The sequence below is a fragment of the Pleurodeles waltl genome, chromosome 12, assembly GCF_031143425.1.
Source record: "Pleurodeles waltl isolate 20211129_DDA chromosome 12, aPleWal1.hap1.20221129, whole genome shotgun sequence".
Lineage (NCBI taxonomy): Eukaryota > Metazoa > Chordata > Amphibia > Caudata > Salamandridae > Pleurodeles > Pleurodeles waltl.
Genome location: NC_090451.1, coordinates 232,330,290 through 232,351,560, shown reverse-complemented (window position 1 = coordinate 232,351,560; position 21,271 = coordinate 232,330,290). Strand labels below are relative to the sequence as shown.

General features: G+C 45.9%; 1 protein-coding gene across 2 annotated transcripts in view; it reads right to left on the bottom strand.

The window, feature by feature from the left end:
- Window positions 1-21,271, bottom strand: part of ZFHX3 (zinc finger homeobox 3) — a 329,992-nt gene that overhangs the window by 200,484 nt on the left and 108,237 nt on the right. For both annotated transcript variants that reach the window (XM_069216361.1, XM_069216362.1), the window contains exon 2: window positions 6,720-9,511. In XM_069216361.1, coding sequence (XP_069072462.1) covers window positions 6,720-9,465 — 2,746 coding nt within the window. In that variant the 5' untranslated portion in view covers window positions 9,466-9,511. The remainder of the gene's footprint in view (window positions 1-6,719; window positions 9,512-21,271) is intronic.

Genomic DNA, 21,271 nt, shown 5'->3' with positions numbered 1-21,271 from the left:
AAAATTGATCTTTTAAACAAAAAGTTATACAGTACTTATTCATAGGCAAAACATCTTCAGCAACAATCGATGCTTAAGTAGCACCATACCTACCAACCTATCTAAAACTGTTGAATGTTTATTGTGCCACTCCCTTTGTATTCCATTTCATGACATTTTCCACATTGGGCATGTATTTTAACTTGTGTTGTCCTTATCATAAAAAAATTAGTGACGCATGGTATAATGACCAACTAAATGAGCTTCGTACTCTGACGGGTTTCCGTAGATGGTGATTACTTGGTATAGACAGTGTTGGGGAAATCTGGAGTGGTGGGGTGTTAATTCCTCCAGAGGACCTACAGAAGGAGTATGAAATAGGGGCCTCCGGAAGTTTCAAATATATCCATTTGGGCCATGCGCTCAAGAGGTATCTTCATGCGGGGGGCCAACTTCTAAATCCACCCCATTAGAGGACTGTTTACTACTGGACCCTATGCTTGAGAAAGATATCTCCCTAATCTACAGGAAATTAATGAATAACTCCCCCTACCCCTGGCATTCTCTTTGCGAGTCATGGGAGGGCGACAAAGGCAGGATAGAGGATGACGATTGGCAGAAAGCCCCCAAGAGCCCTAGGGATATAGCAATCCGTGCTAGATTCCGCCTCATCCAACTGAGAATCCTCCATAGGTCCCATTTTTCCAGATCCCTCCTGATTCTGACCTGTGTAGAAGAGGGTGTGGTAGGGTGGGGACATTTTTTCACATCCTATGGGACTGCCCCGTAATCCAACAGTTTTGGGGAAAAGTGATCCATATCATGGCCCAAATCATGGGACTTACTATCCCCTGGGAGGCCCAGTGGGGGGTGTTACACATAAAATGGCAGAAGACTTGGTCAAGACATCAGAAGACATGGCTGGTGCTGGCAGCGGGGTAGCCAAAAGAGACATAGCTCAAACTTTGGGAGCATCCAGGCCACCGGACGCTCATCCTGGGAGGAAAACATGGACTGGTGCCATCATGCGGAACCGGTGGTCTATCAGAGCTGGGGGTGCCTCCAGAAATTTGACAAGATATGGTCACACTGGGGTTCTTATAGAGGATTGTGAGGAAGTAACCTGGAGATAGGCAGGGGGATAGATCGGAGCAGGTGTCAATCTTACTTGGGGGTTCCTGAGACCTGTTAATGTTCGATATTTATGATTTTAATAGGGTTCTTTTTACATGATTTGGTCTTCAATTCAGACACGACTTCACCTCTGCAAACTATCATTTCTGACCAAGGTATATTCGGTGAATGTAATTTGTTTTTAATGCACTGTACTGGGCAACGTTTTAATAAAAAGAATTAAACAAAAAAATGAATAACGTAGTGATGGCATTTGCCCTCCTTCAGATAAAATGTTGATATTGCATCAGGAGCAGTCACTGTGCATCCCTTAAAATATTTGTATGTTTTATTGCTAACAAATCAGTTCCTGGAACATATTTAAGATAATTATTTTCTTCATTTTCTTAACCACATGTTTACATGATTGTGAAGGAATGAGTTTTTGTCATCCGTTTCTGTCTTACACATGGTTATTATTATATATTTATATAATCACTAAAGGTGTGGGGTAGTAGGGAACCGAAAGTAAGACTGGGTCAGTCTTAAATCGGTGTTGGTTAGGTGGCTTTGGATCCTAACGCGGGGGAATCATTGTTGGAGAATATCCAGACAGGGGGGGTGCTGTGTAGTCCCACAGGGGAAGGGGGAGTCTCCCTTACGGACTAGGTGGTCTCACACACATAATAGTGTCATGCTTCATCATATGACCACCTAGCCCCACCCAAGCAAGATGATACTGCTTGGGCGGACTCAACCTCTTGGTTAAAAGAACCGGAGGGAGTACTGAAATTAAACTTACTGGATAGTTACTTAGATCCAGCTGAGGTGAGTAATAAAATTACCAAGCATGTCACTGATAGTTGCTGCTAGTTTTAATATAGGTGCATGCTGGTAAGACTAAAAGCAAGGGGAAAAGGCTTGTTGGAGAGTAATGTCTCCAACTTATTGCGTGTGCTCCGACCCTGACGAATGCCCCTGACCTACCAGCACCTAGTGAGGGCAGAAACATGTTGGTCATCCATTTTTTATTTTAGACTCCAGGAGACATTACTCTCCAACGAGCCTTTTCCCCTTGCTTTTAGTCTTACCAGCATGCACCTATATTAAAACTAGCAGCAACTATCAGTGACATGCTTGGTAATTTTATTACTCACCTCAGCTGGATCTAAGTAACTATCCAGTAAGTTTAATTTCAGTACTCCCTCCGGTTCTTTTAACCAAGAGGTTGAGTCCGCCCAAGCAGTATCATCTTGCTTGGGTGGGGCTAGGTGGTCATATGATGAAGCATGACACTATTATGTGTGTGAGACCACCTAGTCCGTAAGGGAGACTCCCCCTTCCCCTGTGGGACTACACAGCACCCCCCCTGTCTGGATATTCTCCAACAATGATTCCCCCGCGTTAGGATCCAAAGCCACCTAACCAACACCGATTTAAGACTGACCCAGTCTTACTTTCGGTTCCCTACTACCCCACACCTTTAGTGATTATATAGATTTCTTTAGGGAGGCGGTGTGGGCTAGCAACACTCCCAGTGCTCTCCTTTTGTGTATTTTTATTATTATATATTTCCCCAGCATTAACAGATTTGTTGCGAAAGGACCTATCGGTGGGTGCCTGATGAAGACCATTCTTCAGATCCTGAGGCAAAACCCTTGATCAAGTGAAAGATCCGGGTGGTTGTGACCCATGCTCTATTGAGTGAAGCTTCAGCAAGAATAACCATTCTAGTTAACTGTACGTGTATTTAAGAGTAATATTTCCATCTCTAACCTGAGTAATTCAACTGGTGCACTCCCAAAGAACCTTCCATCAGTACTTGCCTTCAACAACAGCAAGCTGGAAATGCAACCCAAAGAGGATCAGTGCATTTACAGATCGAACTTTTTTCTTTTCCATCAGGAATATGTTGCCTTCAAATAAAAAGAAAATCTAATTTGGGTGTCATTTGGTGACCTTTAAACCATGGGAAAGCATATATCAAAGCTTTTTTAGAGTAGATGTTTGTTTACAGCGTGTGAATACCCACAACAAAGGTTTGTGGGTACATGAATTTTGACTGCACACTACATTCTGACACTCCTCATTGTTCTGTTTTCAACCTAAATTTCCAACTGCAAAAATCCCGCCATAATATGACGTCTGCCGACCAGCACGTTTGGATATAGCAATTCTGTGCTCATGATCTTGACACATTGTTTTGGGTGTACCTAAGGTGAATCTTTCTGTACAAACGCAGTTGTTAATTTGACTCTTTGCTACTGTTAAACATATCTGAAAAATGTCTGCCCGTGTTGTTGAAAGTGACACCACCATTAATTTATCATCCTACTCTGAGATTCTGCTTGGAACATTTGAAGTTAAGTATGTGTTTTTTGCAGGGATGGACTAAGAGTACAATGCAGGTTCCTAGTATGTTAGAATGAGTGAGGCACCAAGTTGGATGTAAAAAAGTAAACTTAAAAAAAATGTTTACAAAGAATTGGAGGGGCAGATTGCATGACTGACGCAGAGCACCAGTTACACAAAGCTAGTCTATAGCCCCTTGCTTCTCAGCAAAAATGCACATTCACATTTTCCACGTGTCCCTGGAGTCTCGAGTGAGCTCATGCTCAGTCCTATTTTGGCTCTTCACCCTAACTTTAAAATATTTTGAGAATAATCACCCCTGGCTTCCTTACTCTCAAAGCATGTCAACTCCCTTACCATCACCAGCTAGAAAGCAGGCCAAGTGCCTGTCAATGTTTGAGAAAGCCAAACCTCCCTATGAATTTTTGCTTAGCATGTCGAAAACTACAAAACACATAAGTGGGTGTTCCATCATAAGAAGGTTCAGGGCTGCTCTGCAAAACGTGTGTGTGTGTGTTTTTTCCAAATACTTTCAGGAAATATATTCTCATGACTTTATTTATGCGACTTAGCATTAATTTATTTTAGATATTGTTCAATCTCAAGCATTAGCACTTTTTAGGCAGCTCAACTAAAGGACCCTAAATAAGGGCGCCGCGCCACACTCCTCAGATTGTTGCATGTCTTTAGAAGATGCCAATATGTCAGACTGTCAAAGTCAGCCTTTCCTTGACAGCGTTGTTAGTGTGTCGTATACAGAGGGCGTCCAGATTCATGATAGGTTCTTCAGGCGAGACATTGAAAATGATTTGCACTGAGACTAATTGTATTCTGATGCATGCTGTGTGGTTATACTGAAAATCTGGTAAGAACTCACGCTCTTGAACCAACATCAGCCTATGCCCACATTACTAGGATTTTAGAACTAACAAGCATGCTTGGCAGTATTTACATGTGTATACTTGTTCCTGTGGATATCTGAGGATGTGTTGGCCTTTGTGATGAAGGTTGCCTGTCTGTGAGTAGCCATGTGTCTTGTGTGCATCAGTATGGACACGTGTGTAGTTGCGTGTGTTTCTGTGCTCGTGATGTGTGATTAAAGTGAAGAAGTGCTCGACAGCTCTCAGAAAGCCCGAGCTTGTCTCGCTCGCCCTGCTCTTCATTGTATCCGTGACCCGACTAAACCAAAGGCCGACCTCCCTTCACTTACAGTGAATTAATGCAGGCAGCTCTTTCATTTGTAGCATTAGAAGGATTTCAGAGAGCAGACAGTCCTAACTTCTCCCTATTACCTGGGATTTCATGGCTACTACAAATCAGCGCCAAGGCTGCCTCTTTCATTCCCAGCCCACAGGAAGGCCTGCTCTCAACTTCTCTCTTGAGAGAAGACTTCCCTCACGCCCTCCCTCCCTCCTCATCTTAGCACACGACAGCCTTACTCTGCGGATTCCTCCCCCCCCCTTCTCTTGGTTTCATTCCTCACTATACTCAGAGTAGCTACCTCACTTTATGTCAGTCTAGACACTGTTTTTAGACCCCAGCCTTTAGCCACCAAATCAGCCTATGTTATTAGGTAAATGGAAGCAAATCAGGACTCCAGCGCCCAGATTGCATTAGGCCATCACAGTTAGTGCCTACCACTTGCTTATTTAAAAGGGTGAGTGTGAGGGGAGTAGACCCAGACCCTGACCAAACAGCCAAGCGGCTGCATGCCTGTTGTGAGGATTAAAAATATTTGTCTGCTCCTCAGGCAAGCAGGGACCAAGGGTACTCTGAAGATGTCTGGGGTTTTTCCCATTTTGGTTGTTAAACTATGACTCATCCTATAACTCTGGATTACCACATTTACATTCCTACTCAGTTTCCATATTACTCTTTTTCAATTACCCTCTCCCAACATTTACTAAAGGCGTTGTCACGCTAAGCTACAAAGCCTTCAAAAATTAATGATCCCAGCTCTTCACCTAGACTGATTGTGTCTCAAAGCTCTCATTTACGAAGTCAGTGAAGCACACCAGCTCGAAGCCTTTGAAACATTCAGGAATTTATATCTCAAGGACTAGCTGGAAGTTTCTAGCAAAGAACTACTAACTAAGATGGTAAATCCATTACAGAGATCCGTTGAGTTCCCCGATTTCACTGGCTTCATTCGAAACATGGAATCTGGACCAGGCTTGGAGTAGCTAATTTATTTCAAACTACAAAATATTCTGAGAAATGGAACCCAGTTTGCTGTTCTTAGGAAACTGGTAACACTACATTTGAAAGTCTCATTGAGTTCATGAATCCAGCCAAAAGAGTCGGCTGCATATGTTCACTGTGAAGTTTGTGTGTGAGAGGGGGACCCTTCACGGCTTACGTGAGGCATCCACGTGCTGTTGACTGTGTGCCTGAACCTAGTCTTGTATTAGACTTGGAGATTACCTACGTAGTGTGTCTACTTGTCCTTACTCTCTGTCAGTGGAGTCGCTTGCATGTTACCTTGTTTTGGTACAGCTGGTTTTGTCCTATTAAGTTTTGTTTAGTATCAGCCTTGAAGCCTGTCGTATCTGGCTACTTAGAGCAGTTTTTGTAGGTTATGTTTAGATCAGTCTTGGTGGTTATTTTTACTAGTTACGCTGAAAAACATTTTGGATTTATGCCACACTTTATGCTGTAGTGTTTTTGCGACACCTTTCCTGCAGCTCCCTGGAAAAAGACCTGGTAATCCAGGTGAGCCACAGCACTTGTAAATTGTTGTGACATAATCCAGTGGTACACCTAGTCAGTTCTTGTGTCCCAGTTTCCCAGCTACATTCAAAACACTCGGATGAGTTGGTGTTTTTTGTTCTTTTTTAGCTTTTGTTTCCAGGTGATAGGAACAGTTTCTCTTTGTTGCTCGTTGAGCTGGTTGGAAATTGTGGTGCCTCTTTTGTTTCATAGTAAAGTATGTTGCCTTTTTCATATTATTTGCAATTGTTTGGTCCAGATGCCAACCAGCTTTACAGATGCCAGGGAGGTAAAAGGCCGTACATATTTGAGATACTTGTTCTCCTTGCCTATTAGAGCGGCGACAGATCAACATCATGGCAGAAATCGTACTAAAGGTCTTTACTCTTCCCACTGACTACAGAGCTGTACATGCTCATTTACAATTCCACCGTCGATATAATTTGATCTGCCTACTACTAAGAGAACCCCTTTTTGATAATAAAGAGGAAAGTGCTGCCTTCATAAAGACACAAATGCATAAAAAAGATAACTAAGAGCAACAAAACGAAGGAAGAGTGTCTTACCTAGAGTCGGAGTCATGGATGGCATGGTATTGTTGGCATCTAGCTGGTATCCACCAATGATGTACTGGGAATCAGAGGAGGTGTCCATTTTTAAGTTGGGCAGGCTCATATTTTGAGCCAGGTAGTACTGGTAAAGCTCAGCTTCAGCTGGGGAAGGTAGACTACTGAGGCCCATGTGCCGGCTGTGTTGTATTTGGGTCATATTTTGCTGCAGCAGCATCATATTATGCATGTGCTTCTCGCTGGTCATGTGGATGCGCAAGTTTCTCGCTACGTTGGTCTCATAGTCGCACACCTCACATCGCCACGTGGGTTTGGTTTTTGGTTTTGTAGGAGAGGGAGCCCCGCAGGTGTTGCCAATGTTTGCAGCTGCTGCTGCTGCTGCCGCTGCGGCGGCAGCAGCAGCAGCAGCCGCCACTGCAGCCCCTGTATTGTGGCTGTAGACTTGTTCGCTCCCTCCATTCTGCAGATTCTGCATGTTGTTGAGATGCTTGTCTGACTGCATATGAATACTGAGGTTGCCTTTGGTAGTAGTGGAGTAATTACAGACCTCACAACGGAAAGGTTTGTAACCACACGTATAGCTTTCACCCCGTGCCAGGCGTGGGTGAGGCTGTCCAGACTTGCAGTAGACACAAGAGCCGCCAGGCTCAGGGTGCTTCTCCTTCATGTGTGCCTCCAGTGTCTGCTGGTACTTGTAGTGCCAGTTACACTTGGGGCATTTTAGCGTTTTACATGAGTTTCGAGAATGCATCATGGTCATGTGCCCACCCAGGGAGCGTGAGGAGCCCAGCACTGTGTCACATTTAGGGCACTCTACGCCACTCCCTGAGGGGCACTCTCCCACCCCCAGCTCGCAGGGCGTGCCAGCGTGCTGGGGGTGGGAGAGGCAGCTCCCATCATCGCCTTCTGCACTATCATTTGGTTCTGGAGTTGTGGCATTGTCTTTGTTGGCACTGTCATCAGCCAAGTTCAACCTGTGGCTACCTTCTGCCAGGCCGGCACCAAAGCCTTCTGTGTTAAAGCTTGAAAGGTTTCTCCCGTTTGCACCCTCATAGACAAAGGAAGAATTAGAATTCAAACTGGGAGAGGCCGTGCCCTTCAAAGTAGGCTGGGGCACACTAGGCATTAAAGAAGAGTTAGAAATACTTTGGTTTGAGCGAGCCACATCCTTGTTGCCTAATGACAAGGCCCCAGACTCCTGCTGGAGCCTGTCCTGCAAATCATCTTCCAATTCATTTGGAAATAGCTCTTTGCAACATCCATCTTCCTCTTCTTCCATCATCATCATCATGTCCTCTTCCTCCTCCATTTCTTCCTCCTCCTCTTCCTCCACCTCTTCTTCAGTTGGCCTAGAAGTTCCCAAGAAGTTCCCTTGATGGACTGCCTCCTGCTGCTTCTCGCCCTCTGCTGGCCCAGAGTCTTTCCCTTCCAGGGTTTTGGTAGGACTAGAAACCAAAGGGCCCAGAGAGACTGAGGTAACAGGGGTTTTCAGAGCTGAGCTTGTCAGGCCACCAAGGTTCAAAAGGGCACCGGGTGGTAAAACGCCCGGCTGAGACTGGTCCCCACCACTGTGTGAACCTTCTGAGTCTTTGAGAAGTGACAGACTAGCCTGCAGAGCCTCATCTCCTTCCATTCGAATGCCACTAAATTTCCCATAAAAACTGTGTCCAGGGCCAAGGAGGTTAGCTGTAGAAACTAAGGGATGCTGAAATGTTTTGTTTTTTGGTTCTAGAAAACTTATGAGGGGTTCTTTGTCTTCACCTATGCCTTGGATGATAGCGGAAATTGTCTTATTGCTAAGAATTTTCCGCTCGTCCTCACTTAGTGTCATCCTGTGGTCATGCACGGCATGCGTCACAAACGACCGGACATATCCAAAGGAAAGTTTGCACAAAAAACACATCAAGATGGGCTTTTTCTTGCCGTACAGGACAAACCCATCAAACCTGGACAGGTCCACATTGTTGGGAACATCTTTGGATACACAAGAGCTTTTGGCAGAACCATCCCTGTTCAGGTAATCCTGGTTGCTTTTATGTCGCACATCAAACACTCGGAAGCTATGCAAGACAGGGCTGATGCCAGGCAGGGCTGAGGTATTGGGGTATGACTGGTCTGAGCCTTCAAACCATTTCCCAAATGATGAGGCTATGTGGAAAGTGTTGATGATCTGTGGGTAGGCTGGACCTGACGATGAAGAGTCCCCAGTTTTGCCCTCTGCATTGGGCAAAGAGTTCATGTAGAGTGAAGGGAGGTCCCTGCTGGTACTGCTAGTGCCACCCTCACCCTGCATCAACTGGGTTACGTTGTCAACAATGTAGGCAGAGCCATCAGGCTGGTAGACTATTTCTCCATCGAGGTTCTCCACATCACTCTCCTCTTCACCATCGTCACTGGAGTCACTTCCACTCTCCTCTCTTATCGAGAGAGTTGGGCGGACGCATGGACAGTGGTGCTCCATGTAATTTTGTAAACTGGCAAAACGGGCTGAGCATTCATTGCAGCTGACCTCCTGGCTGGTAGGCTCGTGTTGAGTGCCGCCTTGGTTGGCACAATCCGAGAGGCGCTCATTGAAGGAAGCCCTTAGGCTCTCCATGGACCCCTGATTTTCAGCAGTTGACTGTTCCATGCTGTTGCATTTGTCAGGGTGGCGAATGCTGCCGAGTTCAGTCCACTGTGGGTGCGGGGGAACGCTGCACCCATTGTCCTTGCCAGAGACGACACAGGAGTCACAGCCTTCCATGGTGCAGCCAGCCTGGAGTTTTCATTGCCCCCAGTAGGTCTTGTACCTGAAATGAAAAAACCAAGAGGAGGGGGTGGGTTAGGGCAAGATTCCTCTGAGTGCACCTTAACATTGTTAAAACTGCCCCCCACAGGACACAATACTTGTATGCAACACCTCACTCAACATACACCTCGGGCAGCCTCCCTCCCATAGGTGACCCCTATGGACCTGGAGAAATAGCGGTCATACTTGCCAAAAAACGTATGCCACCTAAACAGATACATTGATCTGTAAATTGCTTACCACAATAAAAAACAATCACTGGCAAAGTCAAGCGATGTGGGTTAAGTATGCTAAAGCATGCAATGTAACCACATCCCAGGTAGATATGAAGGCACACTGTATTGAAGGCTGCCTGTTACAAAATAGTCCCTCATACAGTTAAATGCAAAACCTGAAGCACAGGTGGAAGGATACACCCAAACAGCCAGCAGCACCAGGGAATAGATGAATATTTTACTGGGCACAGTATAGACATGACTGACAAAGTTTCAATGCAAAGATTGAAAGCAGCTGGTCAAAGAAAGCCAATGGTTGAAAAGGGCACCCCCAAAGCATACTCTCTATATACAGTAAGCAATCCGTCTGCTTGACAGCTGAGCTGTCTCAACTCAGGCATAGCGAAAGCTTAAATAATTATGAAGAGGGGCTGTGGGCCTAAACATTGGCTAAAAGACTTCTGCTATTTTAACCATAAAATGTGAAATCAGGTTAAAAAAAAGCAGAAAGACACGGTTATATCTCTTCAGTATTAGAAAGTTTAAAATCTGCACTGTTTGGCTCACCAGGGGGAGAACCGCTCAAACTCGTAATAGCGGCACAATGGGCAGAATATATTTATACTAAAACCCACCTCCTTCGACAGTACCTACCCCAGGTGAACTACACTCATGTTACATTAGCCAGCCACTCAACACTGTGCCCACTGTGAAAAATATAGCGTCCCTTAGAAGTTTAGGTAAGTAAATGATCTTGATGACACTATATAACCTCTATTTCAAATGGTGCTATTGAACCCTTGATGTATCTCACCCGTTACATCCCTCTTGACTATGTAAAGCACTCCGGTGCAACTTGGAGCTCGGCTCTCAGAATGAGTGGTTCAGGCAAGCAATAAACCGGATTATAATTTCATGGTATTTGATATCATTAACCTTAATGGTTGAAACTTATGGTTCTTAGGGACTAAGTCATTTCTGTGACTTGAGTGTTATCAAACAATTGGCCCTACAAGGCAGTAGTTGAAAGGGAAATATAGAAGTGCAGGTACTCACTATCCTAGGGTATCCGTTTGCTTTTGGGAAGTACCTGTTTCCTCCCATTAAAATAATGTAACCTCTGCTGAGAAGTGCAGATACACTCTCTATAAAATTAAGGAAGAGCAGGAACGGAGAAGCGGACGCACTAGGCCCATTTAAAACACCAACTACAGCATTAAGCGCCTCATTGTCATTCCTGATTTATTTATAAAATAGGACCTAACAATGTTTGCCCCTGGTTCCGACATGTAGCGCCTTTTGTGGGTACTGCAAAACTTGCACTGAGACCGCAGTTATTGCACAGGCTATTTCTTCCTGTCCTCCCTGGAGGGAATAGAGCATGCAGAACAGTGGAAAGAAGTACATAAAACAAACATGGTCGCGAAAAACGTTGTGCATGGTATTTCTCAATACACAGGAACAAACTCTAATCTGGTAAAAATAGTGACCAGATACCACGTGGTAACGGCATCTTCCGTGGGAATTTTTTTGCACACAACTTTAAACACAGCACTTAGAATAAGGGGTTACTACATAGCAGCTAAAATAGCTATCTGCAAAACTGTCGTACGTCATATACTGATTACCACTATAGTGTTGGGATAACATGCATGCCAGCGTCTTATAACTGGAAAGTGGGAGATTTTGAAAAAAATCGAAAGAATGTATTTCCCCCCACTGACGGCTATTTAAGCAGGGATAATTTCAGGCGTAAAACGGCTAAAATAACGTGTTTTTTTTTGGCTTACATAGATTTACTTTTCCCAACTTCACATCAACTGACCATGACGATATCGAAGTAGTCGATATTGTGGGTGCGAAATAATATCTCGACAACCACTTTGAAGTCAAGGTAAGTAGACGTGAAGTTAAGAATTCGTGGCACTGATCTGATATTTTTTTAATTCGGTAGATGAAATGCTATAAAGTGACCAACGAGTTAGACTGTTTTGATACAGACAGTGATGGGAAACCATGTGCTCAAAAACACGGCTGGAAGAGACAGCCGGGCCGAGGTGGGCAGGGCCGAAGGGTTAACAGCCGCATGGTAAAATCAATGACACGTATGCATGGCAAGTTCCAGGAACTGAAAGGCTGCGATGGATAAAGGAGCGAACGGCGTTAAGCCGGCACTGGGGACTTGTTTATTGATGAGAAAGTCGTCCTCTTCCTCGGGGCAAGCCCGACCAGAGAACCGGGAAACACTTATCAATTAATTGGCAGCCTGCTCCCCCCTGCATCTGAGGTAACCCTTCAAGAACCACCTGGGCGAGGCGCAAGCTCTCCGCGCCTGAGCGCCCTCTGCCGGTGAATCCAGCGCTGCGCATTTCCGCACAGCCTCACAAAGTGACCGAGTCTCCGATTTCAGGAAGTGACCTATAAGGGCCCCCGTGACCTGGGGGCTCCTCTGCAAGCTATGGTGTCGTGAGGGATCCGATGTTGGGGGAGTCCCACTACCCTGCGAGCACCGGTATCCAGTGGGCCTAGTATCGCTCCAGCGCCCCTCCCCTACAATCGTAGATGTAGTTAAAGCTTATTGAGAGGAGTAATTCCCCTTTTCGCATCTGTAAGCACAAGTTTCCGCAGAAAAAAAGGAAATTAGCTCTTGGTAAAGATTTTTTTTCCCACCCATTTGCAGGGCAAATGGAGACCAGATCGATAGCAGGAAGTGGGGGGGAGGGGGCGCTTTACGTATGCGGTGCGCGGATGGGCAAGGTTTGGTCGGTGGGCGGCACACAAGCAGTGGTTCGGTGGTAAGGGGTACTACACATTCATCCCAGGCCCACTGACAGTCTTTCCCCCGATCCTCCCCGACAAGCCCTCCCCTGGCATCCCCCCTCCTCGCTGTGCTCACAAGCGAGTCAATAAGGGGAAGGTAGTTCTTACTTAAGAAAGCAGAAGTCAAACTCGTCAGGTCGATCAGGACTCTGTCTGTAAACATGGTTTCCCGTAAAATCGATGGTTTTCAGTTATAGAGAGCAGGCTAAGAAGTCTGGCGGGCCCCGGGTTTCCGTCAGTCAGCGAGTCCCTGGGCTTCTGTCCGCCGCAGTCAGCAGCCGTTTACAGTCTGTCACCTGCCACGGCAGCTCCTGTGCCCAGGTCAGTGAAGGCCTCCACCGGGCCCGCCGCTGCCGTCCCCGCAGCCACACACGCCACATACGGCCCGCGAGCCAGTGCCTCAACTACAACCTACTCTCAAAAAGCCACATGCTCCATATGGGCCTGTGGCCACAGCTCTCATTTCTGCAGAGTCTCAACCGTTTGCATGTGCGGCACCGGGCCTGCTGCATTGCGTTCACCTCCATTGTACTCCAAACCAGACACACTCAGCACTGGGCTCTGGCCACTGTTGCCACCTACACTATTCTTTCAGCTAGTCACACTCTCAATAAGCCCACTGCCATTGCTCTGACCTCCGCACTACTCTCTATCAGCTGCAAGTCCAACACCGGGTCCTCTGCTATCTCTAACCTGTCTTCACTCAGCATTGGGCCTGCTTGCATTGTTCTAGCTTCCTCTTGCATGCTCAACTAGCCACAGTGCCCCCAGCGGTCCAGTGTCCATTGCTCAAACCCAGCCACAAGCTCAACATCTGCCCCTCTGCCACATTGACCGCCTCCTCTGTACTCTCAGCCAGCCATGCGTTCAACAGTACCCCCTCTAACATCTCTCAATGAGCCACCGATAGTCTATCACCTGCGACTTTAGCAACTCCAGCAGTATCACTGGTATCTCACCAAACCTGCAAAACATTGGACTATATTTCCTCTCGCGTCTTCTGCCCTCTTCTTAACCTGCAGTCATGTGCGACCAGGCTGAAATGGGTGGAAACCAGTGAGAGGACGTACCTCTGTTTTGTCGTTTTTTAAAAGAAGCATCCCTTTACTTCCTTTTTTTAGAACCTATCCCGGATTTTGCTCGGTCACACAGGCCCAGAGGTTAAAGCAGATATGGGGGCTGTGGCCTACCAGGTTACTGTCATTGTCACCGCAGCAACCTCCCTATTCTGAATACCTAGCAGGACAATGTTTTTCATACCGGCCACAGAAGGCATCTGGCCTTCAAGGCACCTCCTTGCACTGACAGTCTTCAAGCTCCCATTGTACAGTAATTAAGAGACAGAAACGTTATCAACAGATTAATATTATTATAAATAATACGTATGTTAATGGGGGTTTGCGGTCATAGCAGTCAGAAGCCACTGAAGGCACGTGTTGCAATATAAAAGTAGCATTGGCAAAGCCAACAGGTAAGGTACTGGGTGGCAGGCTTTTGTCTATGCTTGTTTTGTTGTAGTTTTTGTACATTTTTATCGTTGTGGAGCTGCCAGACCTCTTGCCAAAGAAAATAAAAACAATGGCTAAAATCAAAGCGTTCTCTGGGGTCTCAATAAGCACACATTGCTATAGTAATCCCTGGCACTGAAGTGAACTATTTTTTTGTGCGGGGTTACCCCTTGTTAAAGATGGAAAAGCGGTCACTCGCAGTGAATTTAGAAAATGGTGGTCTGACCCACTGCTGCATGCTGTATGCTGTAGTGAGTGGAGGAAAACGCAAAAGATCAAACAGCGGTTCAAAGGATGAAAAGGGGAGGCTGAAAGCTCCAATAAGTATTTTATATCTTTTAGTATAATCTAAGGTCTTTGCTAACAGTAGATCCGATAATGAATGGCAAATCGAATCGATTTGACAATGTATGGGCATATAGGCATTCACAAATACCATTTATCACACTACAGCCAGAACTAGTGACGTTGTCAAAGCTGGGAAAAATTGACAACAAAGGATTGCTTCCAAAGTAGAATGCATATAGGAGGTGAACAATTACAAATTAACAAGTGTTTGAAAGTCTACTTTTCACATGGAAAATATGACACAATGGATTGACCTCTTTCTCCATACGTCACCTACAAGATCTTCAATCCCTGTACATATCAGCTCTGGCACCAAGGATATTTAAAAACACCAGAATTCTCATTCAAAGTATCCTAGATATAGGTCTTGACTCACTGGTTAAGCCTCTTTGCTGACATTCTTAACTCTGATGTGCTTGTAGCTTGCCACTGATAGCTTCTGAGTGTGTCATGGCTCCCGCCTCTTTGTTGCCCTCGACAAGCAGCTGTGTTAGTTTCTGTCATTCAACCAGAAGTACTCACCCTCAAAAACCCATCTCCCAGCCTGTCAATGCTTCCTCCTCATATGTGTATAGGCATCAACTGGCTTTGTGACATGAAGGTGACCTTCAGCTAGTTCTTTTTTTCAGTCAGTATCACTAGGTATGCTACAATTGGTAGTTTAGCTTTCTCATTCTAAGTTTGGGCCTACAAGTCCCAGCATCCTTAGTGCTGAAGACCAGGAATAGTTGTCACCTTCTTTTAATAGGACAGTGGACTGACCTGCTCACATTTTTACCACTCAGCTGACACCAATTTGCGGGTTTGGCAATGGTCAACTACCAAGTCACTTGGTAAGTAATCTTGCACGTTATTACACAATGCAGCACAATACGTTATGCGTGGCTAAAGCAGCTTCTAAACAGTTAGGCCGCAAATGCCCTGCACCTATGACAAACCCTTACCCTCTGATGTGGTCACCAGAATGTGCATCGGTTCTCTCTCCACCTCTAGCTGGTACCTCAATTTCCAGTGCCTGACATCATCCAGCTACCACCATCCTTTCACCCGGTCCTACCAAGGACTCTCACAGATTCTTCATACATTTCCTCAAAAACGTAGACAAATTCAGCAGAAGACAATGTGAGGAAGACAATATTTTTATAAAGTGCTAAGTAGCGCCAAACAGCAGCATCTTCTCCCTGCCAGCACAGAACAAAAAAGGCCTTATTTAGCCATATCTCCATCCTAAGCTTCGGAGGGCCCTCATGGACGGCAGCCATTAAAGAGAAAGTGGTCCCCACTGACTGGCTTGGCATGTAGACCAACAGCAGCACATCCTTGCTAAGGTATCCAGAGCAGTATAGGCGCTTGGCTAGTCAAAACGCTGATCAAAAAGAGCGGAGGGGCGTGTCAACATGGGCCTTCTGACGGCAGGCGACCGGGGCAATGGGGGAGCAAAAGTGCGAGGGAATACAGACATCTGATGGATTCCCACTGGGGTGGGAGGGTGTAGGGTGTAAGACTTCAGCCAGAATCCGACCCGAGCGAAGGACGAAGACACAGACTTTGTGACAGACTTCCACAGGGGGCAGCGCAGCTGAGGAGTGAGAGGAAGACACCCATTTGGGCAGGAGTGAGGGGTGCTGTATGTCTAATAGACCTCTCTACCAGGGCCGGACTCCACGCAACAAGCAGGTGGTGCTTGTAGTGGTAAGGAGGGGCTGGCAGAGAAATTAGCATAAGGGGAAGGCAGGGCATGGGGCCTGCTGCTGACATGGATGTTTGGAAATTAAATCTGAACAGCCGTACTGTGTCATTTGAAAATTGTTAATTAGCAGAGGGTTAATTAGGCAGGCTTTGTCACAAGAAGCTTCTTGGCAGAGGACCAAAGCTGGAGCAGGCACTGAAAGAATGCAGGGGAAGGGGGCCACCCAGCCGTCGGGGAGGGTGGCGGGCACGTGAGACGAGCCCATGAATGAAGTCTGTGTCTGTCAGTCGTGGGACGAGTCAATGAATGGGGCTGGTGGGTTATCAGCTGTGTATGAAGCTGAAACTGATGCGGGAGGCATACGGGGACTATCAGGGAGTTGGAAAAATATCAACAAGGCCTGTTCCTCAAAAAGACTCCACCGGTATAAGAGTTGCACTGACATGGGGGGGGGGGGGGGGGGGGGGGGGGGAGGGATTACTTCATTTACAAAAAGTCTAGGGTCAATGAAAGTCCAGTAAGACTGAGGCTGAGTCAGTCACAAGTCCAGCTCTGCCTGGAAACAGTAACTAGAGAATCCCACCGCTGGACGGAGGAAGACATTTACAGAGGCGGTGCTGGTTTAAAACAGAAATAGACAAATAAGTAGCACATACTATCACATACAACTATTTCCACGTGTCACAAACTACAAGCACACACCTCTCCAACCAAACATACAGGCCCGTATGTAATTCGCTCTGAACAGTTTGCATGCTACGATACCACAATAAAAGGTTCCCACTATACACGTGCTATACAATGTATTGCATGCTATGTATAGGTGTGTTTGCACTGCATGTATGGCAAAACATCTCAGCAACAGGGGCCTAAAAGAAGCACCCCACCACCACCCCCGTGCCCTAGCGGGGGGGCCCATACCTCCCCAAGGCCAGCAAATATCTGTCAAATATGGGAGACTCGGGGGCCGCTGCTTACATTCTGCAGGGAGGCCTAGGGTGACCACCTGGCATTGAGGCAAATTCTGGACAGGACTGTAAAAAATTCAGGACAAAGGGTCAAAATTCAGGACAAAAATTCAGGACAAAGGGTCAAAATTCAGGACAAAAATTCAAGAACAAACGTCAGTTTTACAGACGCACGCACAAGAGGCCATGCCTCACTATGTTGTCAGTGCATTTATGTACTCTTTTTTTAACATAGCACTATTTATTCACTGTGGACCTTTTGTGCTACATTCAGTTGTCACATTACATCCTTGTTCAGTAGTAAATTGATGCCCTTCACGGCAAGGCCATCACCCCTACCCAAATCTACCCGATCGTTCCTGAAGAGAAAGTAACAGCAACATTTTGATCATGTTTCTGAACATTTCAAAACCCCTGGCAAACTGTTTGGGAAACATTAAGGTAATTAACCGTATGCTAGTTTAAACAAATTGAACAAAAACATCTGGCTTACCCCAACCGCCCATGGACTTTCAACCTAATTTTTTTTTAAAGAGGCATGGCAGATGGTGTGGGTGACAGTCTCACACCTAATGACAGGATGTGATGTACCCATAACTTGTCTGTAGTCTCACTGCACTAGAGTGTATGTTTGGGACTCTACATTTATCTCAGAAATGGGAGCCCGGACGACCAATCAAAGATAATAAAAGAGTAGGATGAAATCGAGATCAAATGGGAGATCCACGGCAAGTAATTCAAAGAGTTGTTGCTAACAACAGGATAAATAAAGAAGAGAAGAACAAGGTGGGACAATTCCTAAAATCAGACAAGATGGTTCCACCAAGACTATTTGAAGGTATTGGGTACCTGGGGAGTTGTCTGCACACAGGAGCGAAACAGAAGGGGCACTGTCAAGTGGTTGAACAATCAACACCCATCCACCTTTGCAAACTCTTCTGGTGCAATGGTTCACTGTTAGCGCTTGTGAAGGGAGAGCAGGGGCCAGACCCCTTGCAAGGTTGTGCAAGGCAATTGCCAGCTTAGTCCATGTCTTTATATGGTTTTGAAATTGAGCAAAAGCCAAACTAGAGATCTGGGTTATCCCTAAGTGTCAAGTACACATAGAATCTTCAAAATATTTGGGATGTAAATTGCACAAACAAAATTTACAAATTTTAAAATTTAATTAGTGTGTCTTTAACATATGGCACTGTTTTCGCCTTCATACACAATTAGATCTCAGATTGAACTGGGAACCAGTTACCTTTTGATACCTAGTGATTAATATCTACCATTCTTACACTGATTTCCAGGATGAAAATCTCAGCAGAGCGAACGGTCCCTCCAAGCCCAGTTTGCTTTTTGGTCTTCTCTTCTGCTTTCTGTAGAAGCCATGTGGCACTAGCGAAGATAGTGTGCTACCCCAAGGATAGTATTATTTTGCAAACCTTCCCCTGCTCATCCTTCATTCCTTCTTCAGACAGGCCACACATCTGATTTGGTCGCTGCGGCGCAATCGGGAGCTCTTTCCACTCTAAAGCTAACTGTGACTGCGGGTGGATTAGATCTTCTGGACTTAGAATGCTTTTATTCAGCTGCAGATGTCCAATGGGTGGCTCACTGGCTTTCTGCCCACCTCCCTGCATGAGATGGGGTTTACCAGTAAAGACTTTTAAGAAAGGCTTAATGCACTGCTCATCGTTTCCTACTGACCATTCTATGGATCACCATCCGGGGTTATCATGCATGGCTTTCTCTTGCCTTGCCAGAACCTGTAAACTCACTGACACGAAGAAACCCTATGCTCCTGCACTATCTTTGCTAAGCCTTCCCACTCACACAGGATGGCTGTGCTCAGAGCAACTCCATCAGTGGCATGTTGCAGGTGTCTTAAAATTGGGGATTTTGTTTCTGAACAGTGAGCTACTAAATTTCCAAACCCTTGTGGCAGACTACCATCTTCACCCCGGTCAACTCCTTACTTACAACCACCTTAAATAATCATTACATGCCCTATTTCATGTCTGCTACCTAGCACTAACCCTACAAGAGGTGTGCCAGAAGCTCTGTACCATAGGAAATGGTGGCAAACTGATAGAATGGGTGTACAGACCTATCCTGCAACATGGAAACCACTCCAGGTCTTCTCGTCATACTACCTGAGTGATTGATGTAGCCAAACCTCTGCAAGATATGGACTAAAATACTGGACTTTCCCCACAAAGTATCCCACAGCTGTCACTTTAAGTAAATTCATAGTGCTTCCTTGTGAATGCATTCTGCCCGTTGCTTGCCATTGGCCTTGTGGTTTGTAACTCACAATTTGTTGCTTTCAATTTGCTGGCTTTATTTGTTTTAGGCTATGCAGCTTGAATTCGTCCCTTCCCTTGCAAAAATCTTATTTACAGTATCCTGCAGAGTGCTCCCTTTCTATAAACAGGCCTGTAAATCTTGTTCTTATCTTATCATATTTGCTGTGCATTCAAAGAACAAAGTCAAATGTCAGGCTGACTTCAAAGTGAGAGGATTTATGCAACAATCTTGCTGGATACTGGGGTTAGGAAAGAGTTTTTTCTATCACATGACAACATTTAAATAGACTTCAGAATATATCAGAATTGCACCCTACTCTGTATCACTCCACTTTACGCCACTCCATGCCACTGTTCTCTTCTCCATTCGGAACCACTCCACATTATGCCACTGCTCTCTATGCTACTTCACACTATGCCTCTCTACTCTACTCTGTACTACTCTACTCTAAGCCACCGTACTTTGCGCCTCTCTACACCACTGCGCTCTGCTCGTCTGCACGCCATACCACTCCAGTCTAGGCAACACCAATCTAATCCGCACAACTCCACTCTCTGCCACTCTGCAACGCTGCACTGTACGTCACTGCACTCTAAGCTAATACACTCTATGCTAATGCACTTTACTCTGTAACACTCAACTCTATGCCCCTGCACTCTACATCAATACACTGTACATCATTCTAATCTACTCTGCACCTCTGCACTCTATGCCACAGCACTCTACACTACTTTACTCTATGCCATCACACTCTATGCAACTCCACTCTAACCTGCACTTCTCCACTCTAAGCCACCTCACTCTACTGTGAAATAATCTACTTTATGCCACTGCACTCTGTGCCACTGCATTCTATGCCACTGCACTCTACCCTGCACCTCTCCACTCTATGCAACTGCACTCTACTCTGAAACAATCTATTCTACGTCACTGTACTCTATACCACTCGGACCACTGCACTCTAGTTCAATGCACTCTACACCACTGCAAGCTGACACTCTGCAACACTGCTCTGGCCGCCACTATACTCTACACCACTCTGCCCTGTACTACTGCATTTTGCACCAATATACCCTATTCCACTGCATTCTATGCCACTCTACTCTGCCCAATGCCACTCTATGCAACTGCACTCTACACCAGTGCACTCTAAACAACTGCACTGCCCTTTACTCTGCACCACTGTACTCTATGCCACTGTTCTCTGTACCACTCTACACCACTGTACTCTATGCCACTGCACTCTAGGCACTATACTCTACTCTACACCACTCTGCAATACTCTACTCTGCACCACTACTCTATGCCACATGAGTCTACTCTGCACTCTATGACACTGCACCACTCTGCATTACTGCACCCTCTGCTACTCTATTGTATGCCACTCTACTCCACTGCACTCTATGTAACTCTACCCCATGCCACTCTGCGCCAATGCACCCTAAACAACTGCACTGTACGCCACTGCCCTCTACTCTGTACCACTGTACTCTACGCCACTGCTCTGAGCCACTCTACATCACTGCACTGACACTCTACTCTGCAGTGTTGCACTCTCCACCACCGTACTATACACCAATGTACTATGTACTACTGCATTCTATGCCACTGCACTCTATGCCACTCTACTCTGCATCACTCCACTCTACAGCACTTTGCCCTACCCTGCACCACTCTTCACTACACTACTGCACTCCCTGCAATGTGAGTCTACTCTGCAATCTATGCCACTGCACCACTCTACACTACTGCTCTCTCTGCTACTCTATTGTATGCCACTCTACTCCACTGCACTCTATGCCACTCTACTCTGTCCCATGCCACTGCACTGTAAACCACTGCACTCTACGCTAACGCACTCTAAACAACTGCACTGTACCCCACTGCACTGTACTTTGCACCACTGGGCTCTACGCC